Source organism: Temnothorax longispinosus, chromosome 11 (genome assembly GCF_030848805.1).
Source record: "Temnothorax longispinosus isolate EJ_2023e chromosome 11, Tlon_JGU_v1, whole genome shotgun sequence".
NCBI lineage: Eukaryota > Metazoa > Arthropoda > Insecta > Hymenoptera > Formicidae > Temnothorax > Temnothorax longispinosus.
Genome location: NC_092368.1, coordinates 19,382,603 through 19,408,472, shown reverse-complemented (window position 1 = coordinate 19,408,472; position 25,870 = coordinate 19,382,603). Strand labels below are relative to the sequence as shown.

Here is a 25,870-nt window from a genome sequence, read left to right as displayed (position 1 = left end):
AAGGGGAGAGATCCACGGATCGCTGAAACTGCGGAATTATGGTTTCACGTATAAATAGCAATTATAATAGATTATCCAACAGATTGATAACCGCGCTATCACGAATACATCTCTCGCATTAAGTCGCTCTACGCGGGTCATAAATGATCCGCGGATTGTAAACTTATAATCGACCTTTGACGTCACACGCTCGACGCCACACGATCGTGACGCGGTTCGGAACGCGCGCGCGCGTGTGTGTAATCGATCACGGCTCCGCGGTCTTGATTATTTAATCGCCGTGACGGAACGGAATTCTCTCACGGCTCTCGCGAAGATTTAGATTATTTCGGATGAAAATTGGCGATTTATATACATACATGTACTTAGCTGTCCTCGAGTCGCGCGAAGGACAAAGCCGCGTCGCGTTTCGTGTCCAATCGTCTTTTGAAGATGCGCGCGCGACGTTTATCTACGACAGAGACGCCGCTGATCGAGTTGCGCAATCAAATTTCGGCGCGAATTCCATCGGTTTCGGGCGCAATATTTTATCGCTTCGATTTGGTTTACGCGTACTTTTTTACGTAACTTGTTGTGTTTTTACGTAACTATTTACAACGCTAAAATTACGCGGGGATCGCACCCGCGATAATCCTCTCTATTTATTACGATTTTTTTCGAGTAACATCGCAACAAACTGACAATTACGGAAAAATTTTCCGGAGTCAAATTCGTTATCGTATGTCTGAGTCTATTTGTGGACGTTGATATCTTGATTAAAATTGGAACCTTATCGTTCGTCCTTCCCGCAAAAGGAAAACGTCGTAGGCCACGGGGTATATCGATAGTCAATCGAACGCAAGCGCCTTCGCTTCGCCCAGTAGCCCGGGGTAATTAGCGGCCGTTGATTGGTCACCTTCGCCGGCGCGTCATCGCTGCGCCTCGCCGACGACGACGCCGCACCGCCGACGTACGTCGCGATGCGGGGGTGGGGGGTTATTTACTCGCGCGCCTCGGCACTTCGCAGGTTGCGCCGATCTCGAGCGAACGGCGTGGCGTTAGTCGGCGCACGATGCGCGTCGTGCGCTTTTTCGTTTCGTGATTCGTCATTCTCTTCGCTCTCTTCCGCGTTCCCTCCTTAACCACCTACCTGCGTCGCCGTTTTCGCGTCCGCAAGCGAGCGAGCGGACGATGTCGTCGCGACGTGTTTTCATAAAAGTTCAAACGACGATCGCGTTAATCGATATGGAGTCGATATCTTGCATCGGAGAGAACACAGACTGTGGGCCTTAAGTCCTAAATAATTCACAAGGAAGATGATCGATTGAAATATGAACATTTCGAAATGTCCCCTAAGAGTTGCGCCTCGGAGCGTGTAACTTAAGTGACGCACGTGACTGCAATGGACGATTTGTGTATGGAGTAAAGGGATGAAAAGGGACGGGCGTGGACCTTAGGACAATTTTAAGAGCGATATAATTTATGAGAGTCAAGTGATGCGCGAACGCAGATTGAACGATTTATAATATCCGATACATCCTGTTGTTGCAAAAAGTGGTCTTAAAGCGACTCGGAGTTCTAGAGCGATGTGGATATTGGTTCGATTTATCAAGAACTGAAAAATCTCTTTTTTTCCTATAGAATTCTTTAATTCGTTCAAGGACGATATTTAAGATTCGACTTAATAATCTCGAATGCGAATGAACACGGAGGAGTTTTAATTCGTTGAGGCCACTCGGTGATTTGTGAGCGATATTTATTTTTGCTGCAAGAGGACAAACCTGATGGTTAGGTCATAACCAACGCGAAAAAGATCCTTGGGAGCCTGATGGCACCCGACCTCGAGAAAAGGCGCCAGGAATTAAGGAGGGGCAGCAGCGGGACCTTGGACCATGTCAACGATTATCCGGGCATGCTCTTACAGCTGAGGTGCACAGGCGGCGCGGCGGATCTTTATCGACATGGTAATTAGAGGTGCTATACGGTCGTGATGTTTTTTTGGGAGCGTCTACATGTTTACGACGTTTACTTTTCCAGTTTTCGTTCGGAAATTCTGAATTCAATTATCTACTCTATTCCCAATGGAGATGTCGATTTTCCGTTCATCGGTATGTTCTTCCATCTTCCTCCCCTCCCCCTCTACATTCACTCTTCATGTAACTCGTAGGATTGCTATTAGGATTATAATATAGTCTAGGCCCCAGATCTCTTAAGTATGTTTTTTAATGAACCAAACCGGTTTTGTTAACGAAAAATTAGTCGGTTTCCTCGTGTTTTTTTCGCCTTTAATATTTTTAGGATTTCTGATGTGTGGATGTTGACTTGATTTATCAAAAACTGAAGAATCTGCTTTTATAGAATTATTTAATTTGTTTAACGACGATATTTAAGATTCGTTGACCTAATAATATGAAGATTTTCGAATTTACCAGATACGCAAATAAAATAAAAATCCAATATAGGGAATGCATTGAATAATATATTTTTAAACTATTTGGATGAAGTTATGTATACAGGATTTTTATGGTCGCTAAAACACGAAAATATTATTAAAAAGTATTTTAAAAATTCAAAAGTGGATACAATATAAGACGAATGCAAAAAATATAGTATCTGCAAATTGTAACGAAAGTTTATATTGCGTTGCATTCAAGCAGGTCGCAAACGTAGCAAAGTACAATTTCAATTTATTAAGCAAAATAAAATATAACAACACCTATATTGATCTCATTAATTATTATTAAACTCGCAATATAAAGAACTTTTTTACTCAGTTTAATCCGCCCACGTGACACAATAATTATATCAGACCTATATTCTAAACGTATATTCTATTAAATGTGAAAGGATTAAAATATAATAAATTTGACAATTTATTTGTATTATACGATCGTTCTAATTTCATATTTTCATAGTTTCACAGAAAGTCTTACGATTTCAACGATTTCGAATTATTAATAATTATCTTTAAATTATCAGTTGCGGGCCAGAAACGAATCAACAATCGCAACAATATTACTTTTATACGTATGCATCCGTATGTTTACATTTGCGGAACAAAATATTTGTCCGATGTTCATATCGCGTTATTAAAGATGATTAGGCAGCGATAAATATTTTTTCTCTTCCAGCAAGTCACTCACGTGCGAATATATTCTTTTCTCACCTCGAGCTCTTATAGAGGTTACGTTCTTTCTCCATTTTCTTTCCACCATACCTATAATCCCCATAAGGACTAAACACGCGAAAAAAATCGCAGCTGAGAATTTTTAAATGGTATTTTAATATTTCCGACAATTCTCAACTGTTACACGTTTAACCCGTTAAACGTGAAAATATTAAAATATTAATAAATTGGTTTACATGTATTTTATAATCATTTTAACTTCATAATTTCGGCGCAAGAAGCTTTTCATGACTTTCACGATTTGCAAATTTCAATTTTATTTTCAGATTATTAGGTGCGGGCCAGAAACAAATTTATCAATTTGTGGGGTTGCCGATTTTCTTATATTTTTTTACTTGTATTTTTGTGTCGTAACTCCAATTGTAAAAAACTTTTTCCTTACTTCCTGAGATTTTTGCATACCAGTCTACTTTTCTTCCTTTTTTATTCACGTCTTCTTTTGACTTTTTTTTCTTTTATTCATGTCTGTTTACTCGTTTGCTTTCTTTTGGGAGCTTTCCAGCAAGCGACACAAGTCGACACAAGTATCGTTTTATCTTTGTTACTCATCATTACCAAAAAAGAAAGATAGAACAATGCTCGTGTCGACTTGTGTCGCTTGCTGGAAAGCTCCCTTTGTTACTATTCGTCTCATCTAGTGTGTGCCGTCATGCGTAAAAACGAAGTGTGTATATACGGATTTCTGACTTCGTAATTTAACATGACGGCCATTGACTCGAAGAAAAAGGCATAGATATTTTCTCTCCTTACCCTGCAATAGAGTCGAATATGCAATTATTTACCATAAAAGGCAGAAAAGGAGCAGAATAATATCACTGCTTTTAACTGTTTTAGATGTACAGAAAAGTATAAGAGCTGCCGAGTATATCTCTTTTATGCTTCAAGTCCACTTTAATCTATAATTTAAGAAATCGAAATAAAATTTTATTTATAATTCATATGTGCCGTAAAATTAATGGCATAAAAATCATAAAATAATCGGAATCACGCATACAGGGTGTTTGATAATTGCCATCTCTCGTACGTACGTAAGTAGAGCGAGTTTGAACTGAATAGAAGAGTCTTTTACTGTTTTGCGAGTTTCTTAATAAGTAATGAAGAATTAATTGACAAAGATCTCTGAATCAGTGCGTCGGTCGGTTCGATTCGGCGGAAAAAAAAAACAGCTCAGCGTCATACGACGGTTTGCGGTTGCTACACGCGCGGCAAGGTTTTGGGAGGGGCGTGCAATTTCACGGCATGTGTAATTATAAGTAGAAGTTAATTATAATTAACATCTTAAAATGTCTTAAATTATAGGTTAAAGTAAACTTGGAGCCACAAACATAAAAGAGATATATTCGGTAGCTCTTAAACTTTTCTAGCAACAACAAATAATGCGTAACACTTGGCTGTCTCTTGTCGCTGAATCGCGCAAATGCACGCTTATTTGCAAATCTTTATTAACATCTTATTAATTATTGAGAAACTCGCAGAACGGTAAAGCACTTTTTTATTCAGTCTGCTAGAGATGGCACGGTAATTACCAGACACCCTGTATACATATATATATATATATATATATGTAGGTCTAGAGGTATGTTCCGGGACTGTTTACGTTTTTTGAAATGTACAGTCCTGGAATATAACGCATATATATGTATCAGATTCAAAAAATTGTCCCGAAACGTGCCGTAGGACATGAATTTTTTCCAGGACAGTCCTGGAAACTGCCAAATGTCCTGGAATATACCGATGTAAAAAAATAAAAGTCCCGGAACATACTTCCGGACCTACATATATATATATATATGTATATATATATATATATTAAAATACGCGGCATATAAAAATTCCAAAAATAGGATTCTATTCTGTCCGAATTGTACGCAAATTGTAGACCGTCCAAAGTGAGCTTTAAGCATGAAACAATAAAGCTTGCGCCCGCGCGCGCATTGTCTCTTTTGCGAGGTTAATGGACTTATGACGAATGTTTTCCCGCACTATCTCCCGCCGGCATTATTATTGTTGAAAATACTCGGCGCGCTAATATCGCGGCCAGTCAGCGAGGAAAATGGCCGCGTGCGGTTCTAGATAACCTTCGCGGTTCTCGATACGCGCTTAAGGGTCGAGACGCGATGAAATATGAGAGCGAGATACAAGGAATAAGCGCGGGAGGAAGTTGATTTTCAGCGCAAAATACGATTAATGCGGACATTAGAAGCTAATTGGTCGATGCCGGATAAAACTAGCGCCGGATTAGGTAATGATTGATTTAAAAAAAATGAAGAAAACACAGAAAATTAATAAATTTGCTTACATCGTTTTTGTCAATTATTAAAATTTCAAAAAAGGTAACTTTAGAAATTAAAAAGTTAGACAAGCTTGATAGCATTTCTTTAAAAATGTTTTGAACTTTGAAGATATATTAGAAATTAGGAATTAGAATTGAAAATTGAGGATCAAGAGCTGAAAAAAATCACGATTTACGATTTGAGAATTGAAAAATGAAAAGTCAACTGCCAGACAGCCGGACGTGTCGTTGCAAGGCAAATATTAATGCGGTCGTATTCCTGTCATTGTTTACGAATGTGCTCGTGAATGACGTCATTGATTTCAGCGATCGCACTCGGCCGGAATCGAATCTCGGTGGAGCGTTGAATGAGAAAATAAGAGGACGAATAAAAAAAAACGATAAATTATTTATGCACTCTATTAGCCTCTGTGAGTCTCAATTAGCCGACGAGATTTGTAAGCTGAAGAAGTCTTATTAAAAACATTTATGCAATCGTTGAGTAACAAACGTAATACATACTTGTTGATTTCTTCTATATACGGCGTCCAAGCCAAAATGATATCCGCTCGTAATTGTAAAACTTGCAAGCCCGCCAGAAAATATTAAATAAACGATGTTTATTAAAATGACTATAAAATCGTCAACTACAATGTAAACAGATGTTTTGTGAATTATCTTCAGATTTTTTTTAAAATACTTTAAAGAAAGAAAAATAGCGTCAAATGTGACAGACTCATGAATATACTCCGAGGGTGCAAAAAAAAACGTATACAGACGGAGGGTTAATTAGATTCGTTTGTCGAAAAATCGGACGCCCAATCATTTCTGTTCGCAATCTGTGAGAATTCGAAACTCAAAGATACGAGTACTTAGATATTAATAACATCGTAATTTTCTCTTCTCGTTCCCAATGGGGAACAGAAATCCATCAAACATAAGAGGAAAAGGAAAATAGGATCTGAATTCGTACCTTTGAGAATTATTAAGAGAGGGGAAAGTCCGAGATATTCGATTTCGAGAATTTAAGATATTCCAAGGTCTCGAGTGTACTGGAGAGATATTATGTAAATATCCGAAAGTGACTGAGGGATATTAGCTCAGTCTGAAAAGTTCGTTAACTTTAATTGCGTTAAACATCGGTAAACATCGTACGCGTGTTGCCAAATACGCCGATGATCCATATATACGACCGTCACCTCAAATTGACACGCAGAACTTCGGCTCGTACTCAATGATCGCTAAAATCGCGTACAAACATGAATACGGGAGCTCGTTAACAAGCGCGGGCGGCGCTGTATACATAGTTGAATAACGCCTACAATTCGTTGAATATGTATAACGGAGCTGACGCACGCACGCACATACGCACACTGCGACAATTGACTCAATTGGCGACGGATTGATAAATTCGACTAGGTCGAACCAACCAAAACTGGTTTTTCGATACGAGCATATTTAGCGCGCGACTGACAACAACGCTCTCGAATGCTTATTTTGAGCCGAGTATTTACGATACCATTGTTAATTGTCAACATGCAATTTTTTTTAGCGAATTACTAGGTTTACAACCAAAGCGAGATCCGTCATCGTTGAAATCTAATTGGGAATATAACTATTGTAATGATTGAAATTAAAGACATCACAGATATAATTATTATTAAGGAAAAATATTGAATTGAATAATTTTGAGATGTATAAAATGTAGATATCTCTTCGAGAAGGTTATCATTTCTATTTAAAATGAGATTTTATTTAAGAAATTATTTATGTATATCTTTATTTGCATTTATTTAAAAATAATTCGGCAGAACGAAGCAGAGCAGTCTTCCTAAAATTCTTACCGGAGCATTTTATAATTCACATCAGTGCAGGGTTTTATTTTGTTGATGCCGCTTTCTTATCCAACGACTTATCCACGGGCCGAAACGAAACGCGATAAATTAATATTTACATTGATACAGTCGGTTAATGTTACTGTCTTCGCAGTCGATTAGGACGCGAAGATAGATATTCTCGTCTATCTCTTCGAGAGAGAAATACAATTGTGATATCAACATCCGTTTCTCGTTCAATTTTAAGCAGTGATTTTAATTAATGGTTTTTTAAAGACCGTTTTAATAAACTCTTGTGTAAAGTTTATTATTTATACTTTTATTATTTCTATTTGTATTTAATTACGAAGAGAGGGCAAGTATTTGCTAGAAACTGATATAACTGAAGACTGATAACCGATAACGGAGTTTCTGATATAAGGTTACGTTATATGTGTGCTTTAAATTGCTGTTATTTAATCATTATTTTTTTTTCGATAAAAATCTTCGTTTCTAGTAGAGAGAATACGCGTGTTTGAAAGACGTGTACCTATCATGTTTTCTTTTTGATTATGGATTTCAGATCCTCCAAGGCCGCGGTACAACAGTTTATGTATACATGTCACTGACATCGCGATAAAATCGAAGACTACCGAAGTCACAGAAAATTCACGCTGTGTCGTGAATATTAATTGGATAGGAATGCCAATGTTCGTAAATCGAATATCCATCAATAAGCCGTAATTTACTGTTATCCGTCCGAGGATCTTGTCTGGCCCCTTTTTTTCGTCACGAGAATCGTGCTCGCCAATCATCGGAATCATTATCCCCTTATCGAGACTCGGTCGAATAGATACACGATGCTCTCTTATCGATAAGCCACTGTCGCGCCTCTAATCAGTTATCAGTAATCAATAAAATTGATATTTTGCTTTTTTATATTCTTCTTCGCTAGAGGTGCTGTTACACGCTGTTATTACTAACACAAGAACATTCTAATACTCTGAATTTTATTCAACTTTCTTTCCCTCTGTTTTATTCTCTTATTTTAGGCTCTCTTAATCTAATTTAATTTAGTCTTTTTTTTTGTTTAACCTCTTTAACGTCCCTTTATTTCAATCTTGAAACATTATTGATGTGCGCTGCAAGATATTGGATGCATTTCAGCTCTCGGGCTCCGTTACTTTCGAGAATTGTCGAAATTGTAGGGCATTGATAAATATATCGCGCTTCTATCGCTGTTTACTCCATTTCTTTCAGTCCTGGTGCCAAGCAGTGCCGAGCTCCTGGAGACTCTTCAGCTCCTTATCTCGACTACTTAAGTAGGCTATCAGAGATGCCATTAAGTGTACACAGACCGAGGCTTGCATTGTCGCAACGAATCGGTCGTCAGAATCCAAGGAGGAGGTCCCAAAGTAACTTGCGCGCGAGAGAAAGGGAGAGAGAGAAAGAAAAGGGACGGATATCTTGCTGAAGTAGCTAGTTTTCGCGCAGCGAGAGAGAAGTTACATAAATATAGATCCGTATAACAGTTATGTTAATTATACCTGGATATTTTTCCGTCGAGTTAAAATCTCCATATAGCTTAGCATACCTGTCTAAACGAAAACTTGAGTATCTTTTCAGACGCGTTTCCAGCTGTCGCATTCTGGATTCACCATCAAAAAATTCTATCGTCTATTTATGAGCCGACACATTTTTTGGGCATCCGCACGATGTCTAATTTTAGAAACGTGATATCTATGGTTCGATCCGCCACTTATCATGGAGTTCGAGAATTCTATTGTAGAACCTCAGTCACTTATATTATTTATAAAATCCCTATTATTTACCATCTGTGTAACGAGGCTCCGTTCCGAAACTGCAACGTTCGTTTTTTTTTCTCTCGCAATGTTCTTTACATATCCTCCGCGAGTTTTTGATCGAAGATTCATGCAAAATGAATACCGAAATCGAATCAATCGGGCTCGTACGGCGCCTCCCGGATCGATCGGGCATCGATCCGGCCATCCGTCCGTCCGTTCCACTCGTCCTGATGGTAACGATATATCCTTGAGATTCGAGAGGAGAGGCGCCGTAGTTAGCGCGCTCGCGGCTCTGTTTGCCGTGTAAAATAGTAACGATGTTTATCGATCCTGTTATCGAGGGTACATTCTCTTTCTCTCTCTTTTTCCCTATTTCTTTCTGCCTCTGTCGGGGGTTCGAGGACGAGCGGCTAGAGAGACGCAAATAGGCAGGCGGGAGCCCTAATTCCTAAGGCGGGTACCCTTCCACGCGCTCGCGCTCGCGTCCCGCGGCGCGCGATAAAGAGATACATTCACCTCTGCTCGCAGGTGTACGGAGACGGTTCCTCCGCCGGCGCGGCGTTTATTTATCGGCTGGCGAGATTACCAAGGCAATTAAAACCAGCGTCGCCGCCCACGAGACCTTCGCGATTATTATCTTTATGGCATTGCCGCGCTTGATTATGCAGCTATTGTGGCGAGCCTCGCTATCGGTTATTTGCGAGACATCCGCGGAGCGGGGAGGAGCAGTGGGACTATACGCAATTCTCGAAACAAAATGCAGAAAAATGCAGCCGAGCGAGGAACGGACGGACTGTGCGGAATTTGTAACGTCTGTCTGTGGAATAAAACCGGCGTTCGCTATAGAACTTGAGATGCGGTTTCATAGATGCCTCTTTTTCGCAATGTCCTTTACATTATCGGTAAAATTGGTAGATTTCATGCGAAGAGCGTACGGTGAAGTCGAATTCAATCAACTTGGTGTTTGGAATGGATCGTACAAATCACGGAAACTTGTTGATTATAACAAATGACGCCTGGGTGCCTATCAGTACCTAGAATCGGTTTTCCGTGTACGTACCGTAAACGGATTAAAGACTTACAAAAAATCGAATTAAACTCAGAATTTGTATTTGCTTTAGATACACTGTAAACGCGTATTAGTAATAGATAATTTATAGATAATAAACTTTGTTGACCTTTGCTCCGAACCCTTTCGAGCGATAAAATGAAAAACGGAAGAAAAAAAGTATAATACTTCCTAGATTTCGACTTTGTGTCGGTGATGCGATAACGCGAATAAAAACGAGTAATGACCGGATGAGATGGAAAATCACGAGATTGGTTAAATATGCTCTCCAATTTGTATTGAGGCGATTTGTATGGAGGAAAAGGGATAATTGTTGCAACTTGACGTGACATAATGATCGGCAATAACGGCGGCAGCGGCATCAGAAAAGGAACGAGGGGAAAGGGAGAAAGCCGAGAGAAACGAGATTGGAAACCGACAGGCCGGGTCGTTGACATCGTTCCGTGATTTTCCTCGACGTTCACACAGATGCATCTCTTATGCACGTGTGTACACGCGTCGATTACGTGCCCACCACCCCTTGCAGGCGTTGGAGGGAGACGGGGACGGGAGCGGTGAGAGAGGGGGAGGGGGAGAATCGAACCCCGTTGCCACCAGTTGCGTCCGCGATTGCAACTTCACCCCCACGCAATTATCCCGTTCCAGTAGTCGAGGTGGTCTATAGATAGACCGTCCGACATTGCTCTGCCTCCCCCTTCCCTTCCGTCGTCTCACTATCCTTTTTTTCCCTCTTTCACCCTGGTTCTTGGAGTGTTTCGCATCTTCTCCCCCCCCCCTTCCCCCAAATTTATCTCTCTCGCTCCTCTCGACGATGCGTACGACGCGCCGGCTTTTCACGCCCGACGCGTGAAATCGAGACTTGCAGCACAAGTCGACACAAGCATCGTTCTATCTTTCTTTTTTGGTAATGAGCAACAAAGATAAAACGATACTTGTGTCGAGTTATGTCGCTTGCTAAAAAGCTCCCTTGGTCTGACAACGCTGCGTCGAGCGGTGCTTCTCATATAAATTTTAGAGGGGTGGTTCGACTTCATTCGGTGGCGAGCAGACCGTTTGAGGGCCGTAATGATTCCACTGATCGGTAGCATATACCTCCGACAATTTCAGCGTTTTGGATCCCGGGGAAGTAGGGAAAATTTGCTGGAATTTTGAAATTCGAGCAAATATTACTTTTATAGAAATGGGAGGTCTAAAAATTAATGCATTTTTATCCTATGAAAACTCGATGGATTTGAGAATTTGAAGATTTATGATTTTTATGGTTTTGAGTATCTGAGGATTTGTAGTTTTTACGGTTTTGAGGATTTGTGGTTTTGGTAGCTTCTTTTGAGAAGATTTATGACAATCAGACTAACAAAGAATTTATGAGGATTTTATGATTTACAGATCTATCTTTTTACCCCTATTGCCTATTTCACGTATCTATGTTTGTCTCCACATCTGCTATTTAAATTTCTCTTCATCTCATTTCAAAACCAGTGAAAGACTGGACTTATTGGAATAATGAAATTTGATTTGCAGGTAGTAATGCAGGAGATGCGTCGTCAACGGTGACAGCATCGTCCGTCTCGAGAAATACTGCAGGTAATCGCGCCCACTCCGCGACTAGGAGGACGGTTACTAATCAGCAGCGACAGCAGCAGCAAACCCCACAACAACAGCAGCAGCAGCAACAACAACAACAGCAACAATCAAAACAAAGCAGATTTCCATTATCGTCCTTCGGTGGCGCAATTGCGAGAAGTTCTGATGAACACGGGCTTAGGACCGGTACGACGCAAGACGACAATTCAAACGATTCCGGCCTAGGTTCCGAGGAACGTCAACAGCACTTCAACAACGTCAATGTTAGTATCTGCTAATGATAAATAAGATCCTGCAAACCGAACGATTTAATTAATCTTATTTGCTTAGATTATATATTGTAGATTAACTGTCTGAGTATTTACTTTAGTATATAGTATTTATATAAAAGCCCAGTATCTTTTGTGAAAGGACTCTAGGCTCTATAATATAGAATTCTAGTATAGTAGAGTATGTTTTTTTAGAAGATTTCAGGGGCCCGTAAACTTGTTTTCAAATTTATTTATAGCACGACGAAAATTTAAGAATAATGGAAACCTGAAGCTATGAAAGAGTGTTGAGTAATGTCCAACGCTTTTGAAAAGATTGATAGAATTTTCAAGAGTCCGCAAGTTACTAATCGAAATTTAATGACACTTTCGCTTCCGATATATCTCTCGTTTTGTTTTCTTTTTCTCTTTGCTGAAAGATGGGAAAGTGAAGAAGAAGAAGATGAAAGAGTTGACGGGCCTCTCTTGTGGTCCGTGCGCTTTCCTCACTCTTGCTACGTTTACGGCACTGAGTCACCCTGTCGTTAGAAGCCAGATGAAGTTATTTAATGTGTTCACGAGGGTACGCGTGATCATCATCAATATCGTCATCGGAGATCGCCGACCGCTCGAACGGTAGTTGAACCCAGTCGAGTTCTGATTCGTTAAATTAAGCACACAGACGCTCACGCACATATGGGGTGTTCCCGTTATTCCCGGTCACTCAGCTCTTTTCCATAGTATCGGAAAGTGATGCCGCGTTATTAAAATATTTAATATCGAGTATTTTTTAATGATTTAATTTTACTTAATATATGTAAAAGAACAATTTACTTTACCCAAAGGTTAAAGAATAAAACTGAAGTATATATATTTGTAACCACTTTAATCATTAAAACAGAAATAAGTAAACTGTTTGTAAATTGAAATTTTTTATTCGATAACTATTGAATAATCGTTCTATTCATATATTTACACTACTGTTAAGTATATTATCATTAAAATAAAACTATTATTATTATTAATATTAATGAAGGAATAAATAATAAAAGAAAGAAAAAATCTCCCTTCCAAATATATTTAATTTACTTTACGGTTCGATTGTGGAACACGAATGGTAGTCGTTGATTTATTTCCAAAGTGACAACGATTTTAATTCAGTTCAATAACCGATTTTAATTCAGTTTAATAGCCTTGATGTTTTTGTCGAGTGGAGATTTATTGAAATAAAATACCGAGTTAGTTATCGCTAGCTTGTTAAGCATAGCCAAATTTTGTGTGTATGACATTTCAGGTTTTAGCACTATCTCTTTCATCTGCTGATTTTTTTATGTATCCAATCAAGAATAATTTTTTAAATGAATATTTAATATGAGACACCCTGTATATACATAGATTGATTAATTCCGCGATTACTTTATCAGCTCTGGAACGACGCCGGCGAGGAGGATTCGAAGAGAAGGAAAATGGACATCAAATTAGAGTCCGAGGACGCAAACTTCGCATTTCCAGAAGTAGCCCCGGGAACCAGCCCTGACAATAAATCACCGACGGTCAGAACCACCGTTAATGGGATAGGTTTGGGAGGAGTATCCAGCAATAGATCCGGAAACGCTAATTCCATAGGCAGAGTTGTGGGAGTAACCAGACCTCGACCCGCCATGGGTGTGTTGACCAAAAGGACTCCGATCACTCATCAGGGACCTGTCACTCTCGTCTCGCAACTATGTACGTCTTTAGATAGGCGTAGAAATAAATTTTTTAATCATAAATTAATTAAATATTGCGATAGGAACAAGTTCAATTCTAGGTTTCTAAGATAGACCGGCAATACTGAATTATTTCTAGCGATTGTTTTAATCTTTTCGAGTCCTGAACTCTTGACTTTATAAACCTTTGCTCTTTAGAGATTACGTGAATTTGTGTCTTGGGTTTTCGATTCTTATACTTTTACAACTGCGAATTTTCAGATATTAACGATTTTGTGCGCTTTTATTAAGAATGAGATAATCCAAATTTTTATTTTTTAAGCAATATATTCACGATCTTTACGCGCAACTTAAAATTTTCAAGAAATAAGTCTTGCCGCGCTGGTTGATGCAATCATACAAAAATATCGCATTTTCTTCTGCAACCTGTTTATATTGAATCTGTTCAGTATCAGCTAAGGTAATATCAACAAAAATCTCGTGCACTTTATTGCATCTCATAAACTCAGCCGCTTCTAAAGAGTTTGTATTGCTTGAAGTTTGTCTTGCCAGAGAGAAGGGATGAACAATTTGTTGCTTCGAAAGCCGCGTTGTCGAAAGCCTTCAATATTTTGTAACAAGAGGAAACTCATTGGTGGATTTATTTCCGGCGAAATTATTATTTTGTCGCTTTCACCGCCGATAAGCTATCTCCTTCAGTTCGAGAGCTGACGCTTTCTTTTTCACTTTTTCTTGCAGCGATAAGAAAAGAAGACAACATTAATATACGCGAAATTTGATACTCGCTTTTTGATATCAAATATAGGTCAGACCATTTATTTATAATCCGCGCATGTTGGAGCAATCTGTTTCGTCATAGACAATTGAGTAAAAATAGATAATGGACATGTGTCATTCTTATTTTTTGATTAAAAAATCAAACTGTTTAATGATAGATTTGTTAATGATGATATAAACTTTGCAAAGTGATTTATTCTAAACTTTTAAAATTTGAAGTTAAAGTTTTGCAGTTATAAATTTTTGAAATCTAATATTACCTGATAGTTTCTGTAGAAAACTTGTTTTAGGTTTGTTCCGAATTTTTGAAGTTTGAATATTTTAAATTTAATATTTGTATTTCATGGACGACTCGAGAATCTCTATATATCTTCTAGATCTCCAAATAGTCAAGAATCTCTACTAATTTATTACGCGTCTAGTTTGCTCTTGGATAATTTCCAACATAATATATCTATCTTCCTTTGGCGTTTCTTCAACAGACCAATGGTAAACATTTCACTATCCAAAGATCTCGGCAATCTAACGGTCTTTATTTACGCACACCTGCATAAATTACTCCTTGACCTGCCCCACTCCCCAGACAAACCCACGCAGCCATCCCGATCTAACATTGTGTTTACGGTGTTGTCTGATCGCCAGCCAACGTTTCCGCCGACGGTAAAACTCAACTGCAGATCGTCTGTCAACCCGAGCAACAGCACCGAGCTCGCTATCAAACGGAGGGCTCGCGGGGTGCGGTGAAGGATCGTAGCGGGAATGGCTTTCCTATCGTTCGACTGATCGGTTACGAGAAGCCGACGACTCTACAAGTGTTCATCGGCACTGATCTCGGCCGAGTGGCGCCCCATATGTTCTACCAAGCCTGTCGAGTAAGCGGCAAGAACTCCACACCCTGTATGGAGCGGAAGATCGATGGCACGATCGTGATAGAGATTGACATGGACCCGGCGAAGGATGTTACCTGCGACTGCGTCGGCATTCTCAAAGAGCGTAATGTTGATGTCGAGCATAGGTTTCCTCAAGAGGCCGGATTGTTACAAGGAAGAAGCAAGAAGAAATCCACGCGATGCCGCATGGTGTTCCGCACGACTCTCACGCACACCGACGGGACCACAGAGACGCTGCAAGTCTGTTCCCAGCCGATAGTCTGCAGTGAGTTAACTAATACAATAGCAATGTAACTAGAGAGATTGATTAAGACAGAGAAAGAAAATAAATTAACGAGATAAAGAGGATGAAATTGTAAAATAGATAAGATTTGAATTCAATCAAGAACGTTCATGATCTCTTCAGTTTTCTTATAAAGTCATTGGTCTTGTATATTCGCAGCTCAACCACCTGGGATTCCGGAGATCTGCAAAAAGTCTCTGACGTCCTGTCCGTGCACAGGCGGGTTAGAACTCATCATACTCGGTAAGAACTTTTTGAAGGACACCCGAGTAGTCTTTCAGTTAGACAGCGACGATCTATCGAGTAGCATGGAACCGCCCTGGGAACGCGCTGTGCTACCGGACAAGGAGCACCTGCATCCGGTACACTTGGTATGCGTGATACCGCCTTATCGCAGGCAGGATCTAGCGCCGACGGAAACGATCAGCGTCAGATTGTTCGCGGTGTCTTCTGGAAAAACCAGCGAACCGCATACTTTTCTTTACACAGCTGCCTCTACTCCCCCGCAGCCATCCATAGGCAAAGTCGAATCCATCTCACCCCCGTTAACAAACGGTGACGTTAGCCTGGCGACATCCTCCGCTGCTGTGCCGTTGACCACGGGCGTCGCATCCAGTAGTAAGTTTGATTGTTGGATCCTAGATATTCCTAGATTTAGATTTCTTAAATTTGCATGAGGATCCTACATGACTAGGTGTTTTAAATCTTAGTCTTATACATGTATTTAAAATTACATATCTAATATTACATCTTTAACTTCCTACATCTTGAATTCCCTTATTCTCTCTAAAAATTTTTTTTTATGATATTTTTAGAAATGACTGAGTGTGATGTATTTGATATTTATCAGGTTTATTAACACAAACAGCCGCGGGAGCTGCAAGCTTTCTGTCAAATGCACCGGCTCAGTCGCAACAAACCGCCTCTCCAGAAGCTCTGAAGAGCGATCCCAGTCCACCACCGACGGGAACGTCTCAAGTGACCCCTGTGATGCTATGGACCTCATCACAATCCTCAAGCTCATCTCCTGATGTCATGATGCCACCCCCGGTGCTTGTGGCAAATCCTCTAATGAACCGACGATCCTCGTCCAATCTTCAGCTGATCCTGCCAGATAACTTAAAAACAGAAGTGCTGGATGAAAACAGCCAGAATAGCATGCTGAGTGAAAATAGCATGCAAAGCATTCCGACGCCGACGACGGCTGCAAACGGACCGACGTCGATCGCCTCTCCCCTTCAGCAGTTGGTCAATGAGAACTCCAGAGAAGCTGTATCCTCACAGGCTGATATTATTAGGACCGTTGCCGTTGCAACGACCAATAACAGCCCCGTGCAAGAAACTGTGAGTGGTCTTCTCGGAGTGGTGGATCTGATACATACTCAGCATCCTCTGTCAATGGTGAATACACATCATCAGACTTCGTTCGGAGGTACGTATCTGTCGTGGGTTAGTGGATGAATGGAAAGTATTTGATTTATCTGAATGCAAGTAGATGATATTCGATAAACTCAATCACAGTAAAATCCTGATTATTTTTATTTTTAAATCTTGAATTTTTGATATTTTTAATTAATAAAATAAATTTCTTAATTGTTGATTGTAGGTATGCACGAGTCAAATCAAGTCCAAGTTCTTAGTCCTCATCGCCTTAAGGACACAAATAGTGTCTTGTCAACGGACAATAGCTCCAATGGAGCTCCCCTTCAAGGTGCCGGCGTAGTGGATCTTCGCATGAAACACCACCATCATCCCGACTTTGGCACGCTGTCGAGTTTCACCGGTGCTTCCGGGACGCAGTCGTTGTCAGCGTCGAACAGTCATGTGGTGGAAAAGTACCTGAATCATATGGAGTCTTCGGTTGGCACCACCGAGGAATCTGATAATCCAGAAAATCAGTTCGCTATTCAACAGCAGCGGGGTTCCATTATCTCGGGGAGCGGCCAACAATCGACGGCTTCCCCGGGAATTTTAGCCAAAACAGGTACAGTATTGCACAGAAAATATTTCTTTATGTAATAAAACCATTATTAAGGGGGGGAGAACGCATAATCTCTTTATTTTATTATAATTTTGAAGATCAAATTACAATTTCGAGAATATAAGTACATTTTATATAGTAAATATTTCAGGACAAAGTTCAGTAAAGTTGGATGTTTTAGTAAACTCCGCAGAACAGATGATCTCTCCATTGCACTCGGTGAATCCCAATTCCACCGCAATGTTGAGCCAAGTGGCAGTAGAACACGAGCCAATGGGTAGCGGCCAACAAACTAGAACTAGTCCACCGATTCCGATGAAAACGATGATACTAGAAGCGCTGATCCAGTCACCGTCACAGACGGTGCAGCCAATGACAGAGATTGCGGGTACAACGTCGGTAACGCCTGCAACGACGGTAGAACAAACAGGCGACAGTCTGTTAACTACCATCAACGCAGCACTATTACCGCAGTTGCCAGAAACGCAAGTTAGCGCGGCAACCGCCACGTCAAATTCTACGGTATTTCTTATCCGAAAACAAAAAAGATATAAATTGGACGAGAAAGTTAGTAGCAAAAACAAAATTTGGAATCTAATAATAAAGATTACAATATAATGAGGAGTAAGACTAATTACGAGCAATAATAGATGTTACAACAAATTCATATTATATCTAACTTTATTGAAATATTGACGTTTCGTACCGTACTAGGACTTCATCAGAATTGTTAATAATAAGCGAATAATTAAAGTACGAACATATATAGAGGTCAAATTCAACGCAATCGATCAAAGTACGAATATATATTAAGGGTCAAATTCAACGCAATCGATCAAACACAGAAACATTCTGTGTTTGATCGATTGCGTTGAATTTGACCCCTAATATATATTCGTACTTTAATTGATTGCGTTGAATTTGACCCTTATATATGTTCGTACTTTGATCGATTGCGTTGAATTTGACCCCTATATATGTTCGTACTTTAATTATTCGCTTATTATTGACAATTCTGATGAAGTCCTAGTACGGTACAAAACATTAACATTTCAATAAAGTTAGATATAATATGAATTTTTTGTAACATCTATTATTGCTCGTATATTGATCTTACTCCTCATTATAGCCTTTGCTTCAAACGAGCGGAAAATAAGTTTCTTAAAGATTAGAATCTCTGAAAAAAATTCCTAATTTCTTAGAATAAAATTTTGAATTTTAAAATAAAGCTTTATAATTTAGAACAGAAATTTTTTTAATTTAGGGTAAAACTTAATGCAAATAAATGAATGAATATAAAACATAAATATAATATATTCTTTCTATTTTTTTTCAGGTTCCTGGCAATGCGATGCCGGCAGTCGCGGCAGATCGTATGCAGCAACAGATGCAAGTACTCACGCAACAAGAGGTAGCCGTCATGCAGCAACAGGTACAACAAGTGGAACAAGTAGTGGCGCAAGCGCAGCAACAAGTTGAACAAGTTGTTGCGCATGCGCAGCAAGAGGCGGAGCGAGTGGTGCATCAGGCGCAGAAACAGGTAGCCCAGCAAGTAGTGCAGCATGCTCATGTAGTGCAGCAAGCAGTACAACAAGTGCAAGCTGTGCAACAAGTCCAAGCGGCTCAGGTAGTGCAGCAAGCGGTGCAGCAGGCGACTGAAGAAGTGGTGCAACAAGCGGTACAACAAGCAACGCAGGAAGTAGTGCAGCAGGTTAGTGGTAATTTTATATATATTTAATTTATTATATAAGATACGAAAATAAATGCAAACTTTCAAATATATATACATATATATAAATATAAAAATTGACTTTGGAAAGAGTTCTTATGCTTCTCTTTTTCATTATTTATTAGTTCTTAAAAATTATGGTTCCAAATTAGGTTGCAATAATTGATGTCATATAAAAAATGTTTCAGGTTCAAGCAGTGCAGCAAGCTGTCCAACTGGCTCAAGCGTCCCAAGCTATGCAGCACGCTGTTCAGCAAGACATTGGTTCTATGTTGAACCAACCGGCGGGCTTTGTGGTCGAAGCTAGTTCTGTTTTGGCTAGCGGGGCTGCTCAGGAACCCTCTCAACAGCGTTTAACCAACGCAGCGGAGCAAGCCATCAACAATGTCATCACCAATGCCACGAAGGATATTATTAACAATCGGCCGATCACGGCAACCACTGCTGTTGCGATCATCGCCACGAAGAAAATCCTGAATACCGTGGCGACTCAAAGCGCGCAGTTGATGAATAACACGATGGAGGTAATCCTGCCGAAATCTCCCCAGGCACAAAACAACATCATCGAACAGGTCGCCAGCAAATCGCCACCGCAAGTCGCACTTCCAGTTACTCCAAATCGCCAGGCTGTGAATACTCCGATTTCCAATCCTGCCGCAAGTACCGCGTCCAACAGAAAGACCGAGGATGGAATGTTGCCTCAAGAACTCACCTCCATGTCGGAACATGATCTTCTGAGCTACATCAATCCCCACTGTTTCGAGCAGCTTCCTCAAAGCGGATTTCTCTTGTAGTACCATCGTGTTTCTCAACAGAAGCAAAGGGGATGAGTTTTTTTCAACGAATTTATTTCCAAATGAAAGTTTAAAGAATCTGCCTTCCGTGTCCTGCATTTGGTGCTAAATATAGCCGGCTGGTTTTAAATTTCACTTGCCTTCTATTGAAGAGTCTTGAAAACATTTTATGGAGCTTAGACTAGACCGTAACTAGCTAAACGTGGGATACAAGGATTCAAGAATGTTTGAATAATTGAAACGTCTTGTAGATAGTTATACAATGTTCTTTTTTGGATCTTTGAGTTGTTTAGATTTGTTACTGTGCAGGATTAATGTTGACTCGGGGTTACAAGGCCATTGCCTTGATCCAACGCTGATAATTCTATGCCACATTTGTAGTGTGATGCGAAACCCCTTTTATAGAAGGGAAAGTAGAAGTGCACTATGTCAACTTTGGGTCTCAGCACATTTTTCTAGATTCGTTTTTCAAGTTCTTGTAGTTACGGATTTTAGAATTCTTAATCTCCGAGTTATTGGATTTTCTAATCTCAATTCTTTCGGTACGGCAGAATCCAGCTGAAAAACATTTTTGCTAGACGGACGTAGCACGTTCAGTAGCACATTTAGTAGCGCATAGCTACTATAATATACGCCAGAGGATTTCGCGCATTTTTAAAGAATATTTTCATATACTCTTCAGATTGGTCATCCTTCGTGCCGAAAGGGTTAGCAATTTTATCCGGTTTTACAATAAGATGTTTATATTATTTGATTATTTATTCGAAACATTATAAGAAATTTGTTAATGACCCAAAGTTTTCAAAGATACTTCCTGATAATCCTGTGATTCACGGCAAAGAAACGCCTAAGTCCACAGCAGCAGATCGTCATAGGTCGAGAACTATTAACATTTAAGTATAAGACGGGCGCACGAGAAAGCGCGACAAATTCAGATGTTCTTCTCTTTCACACATCTTTCTTTCTTTCTTTGTATGTTGTATCTTTTCTATGAATTGTCACTCTTGGCGATTCGTTATTTATCTTCAACGATGTATTATGCATCTAGATACGTCGCATATTATCTTGTGCTCTATTTTGATCTATATTGAATTCTTTTTATTTGCAGGACTCACAGAATAGTATGTGAATAATGCAAACGTAGAGAAATATATTGTAAAATATGTTCAGATAATTAATTAATCTTCAGACGTCGCGTTTCAAAACTGAATCCCAGATACAGTATTGGGATCCAACAAAAGCGTTTTAGAGCTAATTAATTGTTTAATATTGATTAAAGAAATTAAGAAGCTAATTGAAAAATACGCGAAGAAGAATCTGGCCAGTTTAATTTCTCGAATCTTGGAATCTTTATTTTCAGTTTTTGCAAAATTTGAGAAGAAAAGTGCCGAAACGGATGAGAACACATGCGTAAATTATGTGAAATATGCGCTGTTGTAATTATTATTGACTTGATTTCATTGCGAAAGGATGGATCATCTCGTCGCTGTGGTCTCCACATGTCTCAAGTATATATTTCGTATATTTAGAATATGTATATTGTTCGATAATCGAAGTTATTTTGTTTTCTTCTTTTTGTTATCTAGTACATTGATAATGATGATAGAGTTACGTGAATGCATTAATGTTGTCATTACTTGATACAGGAATAGCAAAATAACAGGGAATGAAAGAGAGAATGAGAGATTATGTTGTATGTTGAAGTAGTCTATATGTATAGATATATATAAATATATATATAAAATATATATATATAAAATATATATATTTTTTACGTTTATCCAAAGAGAACGAGAGGGAGAGAAAGAGAGAGATAGAGTAGAGAGCGGGCTAAGTAACAAAGTGAGCTTATTAAGGATATATGTTCATATAATTATTATATATCGGATGTAACTAAAGTGCGTCACGTGACTTTTTAACGAATATACTTTCTTTTCTATTTTTTAGATTTCCTATACAAGTCCTCAGGGCACATTGATCACGTAATCTAAACTCCAATTTTTGCTTATTCTGATTTCGCGCGAACCTTTGAACATATAACCATAGAACAATTACGGTTAAACATTTACATGATGATAATGCAAAATTACGTGATCGCGTCCAGATTCTTAATTTTTCGGATTTTTAAGGTCAACAAACATCATTAAAATTATCAGATCAAGAATATATCTAAATTTTCAGATTCCTAAAGCCTCAAATTTATCGAAGTCTTAAAACTTTTTGTTTTTAACTTTTAACTTGCTAATTTTTACTCAGGATCCTAGAAAATCCTAGAAATATATTATTCTTGAATTTTAAGTATTACTGATCTCCTATATTTCTAGATGTTGAAAAATTTTTGAACCATGGACTTTTTTGAGTTCACATTGTTTCAATATTTCGCACTTTAGCGATATCCCGTGTACGTATATCGCGACATCGAATTTTTCGGGGTAGTCCCCACATGTTCAAGACGAGCGGTGCTAATATTCGCCAAGATTATGTAGCTAGTAGAAGAGAGAGAGAGAGAGAGAAAAAGAGAGATTTTATAACGAAAAATATAACGAAACATTTATTGTCGCGACAGCCACATGTCCTTTGTAGCCAAGTATATATATACATATATATATATATATATGATATATTTTATATTGACCGTTATAATGTGTCCGTAGTCGCACGCAATGACTAATGGTTCGCCTCTACAGGGAAGATAACTTGTGTACCACTTGCGATATGTACCTCGTGAAATTGTCGTAAACGTGTGCTCTTCTCGTTGTACGCACGTCACTGATAACAGCCTAACTTCGACAGAAATTCGTAACAATGTATCATTATTTACTCCTGTAAGTTTAATAAATGTTTCACAATGATATTCTCACGCGCATTCCATTTTCTACATGTCTCGCTAAGAGGTTCCTAATTTCAATAAAAACTTAATTTGAATTTATACATACATATATGCATACATGACATTACATGATGCAAATTTAAATATATATATATATATATATATATATATATATATATATAATTGTAATTTTGAATTTATATCAAAATATATTTTATTCATACAATATTTAAATTACATTATATTTATAAATAAAGTATAATCAAGATTTTTTCCTTTCCAGGATTGGCATGTTCTAAATTTTCGATCGAAATTACTTCGGCTCTTCAAATATTCAATTTTATCTAATTTTAAATATTCTTCATATAGTACATCTATTTATATTTTGCCTTTAATTCTCCACCAGCCACCTTCTTCTTCTTGCAATACTTTTCCTTCTTTCTGTAACTTGCGAAGATGGTGTCCCACAGTAAATGCTGCAGCCAACCATAGTTTTTCAGGGGTATCCTGTGAAAATATTTTTAATTTCAATTAATTTCTTTGAAAAAGCAAATTAATTATTTGCATAAGCAATTAATTTATTGTATTTTGCATTATTTCAAATTAAAGCAGCAACTCGAGAGAGCGTATATTCTAAATTCTTTAATTTCAATTAATGTTTACTTTGTATATGCGCTTGACGATATCCATCTCCGTCATCGATTTTACGTTTCCCTGCTCTTGCAGCATCCGTAAAATTTCCTCTTCTCTCTGCTGCCTGTGTTTGATGTAATACTTTATGCGTGGCAGGGGATCGTCGAGAACTGGCCCGTGACCCGGATAAATCGTCTTGGGCCGCAACTCCAGGATCTTGTCCAGCGACAGCATGTAATCGTGGAGATCCTCGAAGACCGACGTGCCTTCGCCGAGGATGCAGTCGCCGCTGAACAAGATATTCTCGTCCTGCAGCAGCAGGCAGGCGTGATCGCTGGTGTGTCCTGGGGTGTATTTTATCTGAAGCTTCGCTCCCTCGACCTCCACCACTTGATCGTTCTTCAGAGGTTCCCACTGGACGGACTTCTCATCGTCCGATCTGTCTTTGTCGTTCGGCGACCGTGGCAGTTTCCACACGATTGGCTGTTTGTCCGTGGGGTACAATTTCTTCAGCAAGTTCCGCACGGGCTCCACGCCACCAATGTGATCGTGATGCCAGTGGGTGACCACCAAATGCTCGATAGTCGCGTTCTCCTCGCTTAACACGCTGTCCAGAAGTTTTACGTAGGCGTCCGCCGTTTTTGCTTCTCCAGAATCAACCAGCACACGTCTGCAATAATGCATTTTATAACGCACGTTATTTTAATGTCAATAATTTATCATTTATCTATTTTTGTTTATTATTATATTTGTTAATTTAAAAAAACATATTTCTAATAGATAACTTAGTTAGTGTAACCATTATAAATAATATAATTTTTGTTGAAATATGTCTAACAGATTACTTATTTTAATCATATTAGAAATAAAATAATTAGAAATTATTGTAACTCTTCCTCAGATATTTTCAACTTTATTAATAATCGACAAAAATGTTTTCGCTCTCTTCTGCCTGATTAAACATTAAAACAAAACGTGTCAGTTTTATTATTTTTAAATTTTGAAAATGGCGCGCTATTTACTGGCACATGCGCGTGTTACAATTTTAGAGGGTAAAATTTAACCTAAAAAGAAATTGTACATGTAACTTTTAATTTCTCTTCGTTCCCCTTTGGTCTTCGAACGTGACAGTGGCAATTTCGATCAACATAGTATCCCTTCTCACATATCAGAGCGTCATTTTTCGAAGTGTCACGGAAATTTCGAATTTATTAGCTCGATTAGCACGATTGGGATTGACATTGTTTTTTAACCTAAGATATCACAATTTCGATCGTCATTTGTTGAAAAAAAAATACAGTTTAGTTTGACATACAGTTTCTCTTTGTTGGAAAGTACATTACTTCCGACAGTGTTTCTGTCAAACGCTTCATAATAAGATCAAGGTCCTATCCACCGAACGCGAATGACGTTCATCACCTGCGTCCAGTGCCCACGAGGTAAGTGTTGGTGCCCTGTAGCGTCATCGGGCCAGGATTGCATCCTAGGATCCGGATCACTTTGCTGGAAAGCCTCGCTATCGGCGGCAGATTCGTCAAGGACGTCATAATCTTTTCACTCGGCAACTCGTTCACTCGCGGAATGTTTGTCAGAAGAAGCAAAAGGAGCAGGCGCACCTTGAAAGTTGAAACTCGGTCCACGTTCTCATATATTAAATACACGTTCGTTATCTTCATTCAGTGCGACTAGAGTGCGAGCCGAGAGATTATATCTTCTGCACTTTCTGCACTTACAATTTACAATAAGATAAATGTATTAAATTTTTTTTTTTTTCTTCAAGTTTTCTGTCTTCTCATCATGATACTGAATTCTTAATTGACGTCATTGACGAGATAAATCACGGGAATTATTCTTTCTTGTGATATGTCGAAACAAATTTGTTTTTGTTTTACTCGCGTTATGTATAATATACATATGTATATATATAGATTTATATAAAACATATATTTGTTAATCGGTGTAGTCTATTAAAATACGTCATCACTATAATACTATGACTGCCGGAGTTAATTTCAGCATTGAGTTCTGGCAGGTCCAAAGTCGAGAAGTGTTTAAGCGCAATTGATGTCTATAAAATATGCAGAGTCAGCTAGATTATAGAATATACCCATATAACATCAAATGTATGTGCGTACATACATATATATATATATATATATATATATATATATATATGTAATATATTATTTATATATTATTATATATGTATATATTTAATAATATAATTTTAGATGCAATAAATAAAAAATGTTTCTTTCAAACCGAAATAATGGATTTTTTGTGATT

General features: G+C 38.7%; 2 protein-coding genes across 7 annotated transcripts in view; one reads left to right on the top strand and one right to left on the bottom strand.

Moving 5' to 3' along the window:
* Nfat (NFAT nuclear factor) overlaps positions 1 to 22,975 on the top strand; it is a 38,401-nt gene extending 15,426 nt beyond the window's left edge. Inside the window, exons 2-11 of one of the 6 annotated variants that reach the window (XM_071793080.1) lie at positions 1,621 to 1,943; positions 11,648 to 11,973; positions 13,383 to 13,686; positions 15,087 to 15,599; positions 15,777 to 16,235; positions 16,486 to 17,049; positions 17,224 to 17,601; positions 17,750 to 18,165; positions 18,935 to 19,309; positions 19,516 to 22,975. In XM_071793080.1, coding sequence (XP_071649181.1) covers positions 1,808 to 1,943; positions 11,648 to 11,973; positions 13,383 to 13,686; positions 15,087 to 15,599; positions 15,777 to 16,235; positions 16,486 to 17,049; positions 17,224 to 17,601; positions 17,750 to 18,165; positions 18,935 to 19,309; positions 19,516 to 20,121 — 4,077 coding nt within the window. In that variant the 5' untranslated portion in view covers positions 1,621 to 1,807 and the 3' untranslated portion in view covers positions 20,122 to 22,975. Of the gene's footprint in view, positions 1 to 1,620; positions 1,944 to 11,647; positions 11,974 to 12,409; positions 12,595 to 13,382; positions 13,687 to 15,086; positions 15,600 to 15,776; positions 16,236 to 16,467; positions 17,050 to 17,223; positions 17,602 to 17,749; positions 18,166 to 18,934; positions 19,310 to 19,515 lie in introns of those variants that run through there. The other 5 variants (XM_071793079.1, XM_071793081.1, XM_071793084.1 and 2 more) reach the window with 5 other exon arrangements.
* On the bottom strand, positions 22,421 to 25,471 carry LOC139821780 (endoribonuclease LACTB2). The gene is made up of 3 exons (XM_071793095.1): positions 25,004 to 25,471; positions 23,615 to 24,254; positions 22,421 to 23,458 (listed from the first exon to the last, which is right to left on the bottom strand). The coding sequence occupies exons 1-3, from the start codon at positions 25,258 to 25,260 to the stop codon at positions 23,330 to 23,332; spliced, it is 1,026 nt and encodes a 341-aa protein (XP_071649196.1). The 5' UTR covers positions 25,261 to 25,471; the 3' UTR covers positions 22,421 to 23,329.
* Between the last annotated feature and the right edge of the window lie 399 nt (positions 25,472 to 25,870).

Excerpts from the sequence above, each read along its gene's own strand:
- LOC139821780 (XM_071793095.1), bottom strand. The coding sequence starts at position 25,260 with ATGAAGATAACGAACGTGTATTTAATATATGAGAACGTGGACCGAGTT. Across the intron at positions 24,255-25,003 it reads CTCGTGGGCACTGGACGCAG|ACGTGTGCTGGTTGATTCTG; the intron begins GTGATGAACGTC and ends GCATTATTGCAG. Across the intron at positions 23,459-23,614 it reads TCGTCAAGCGCATATACAAA|GATACCCCTGAAAAACTATG; the intron begins GTAAACATTAAT and ends ATATTTTCACAG.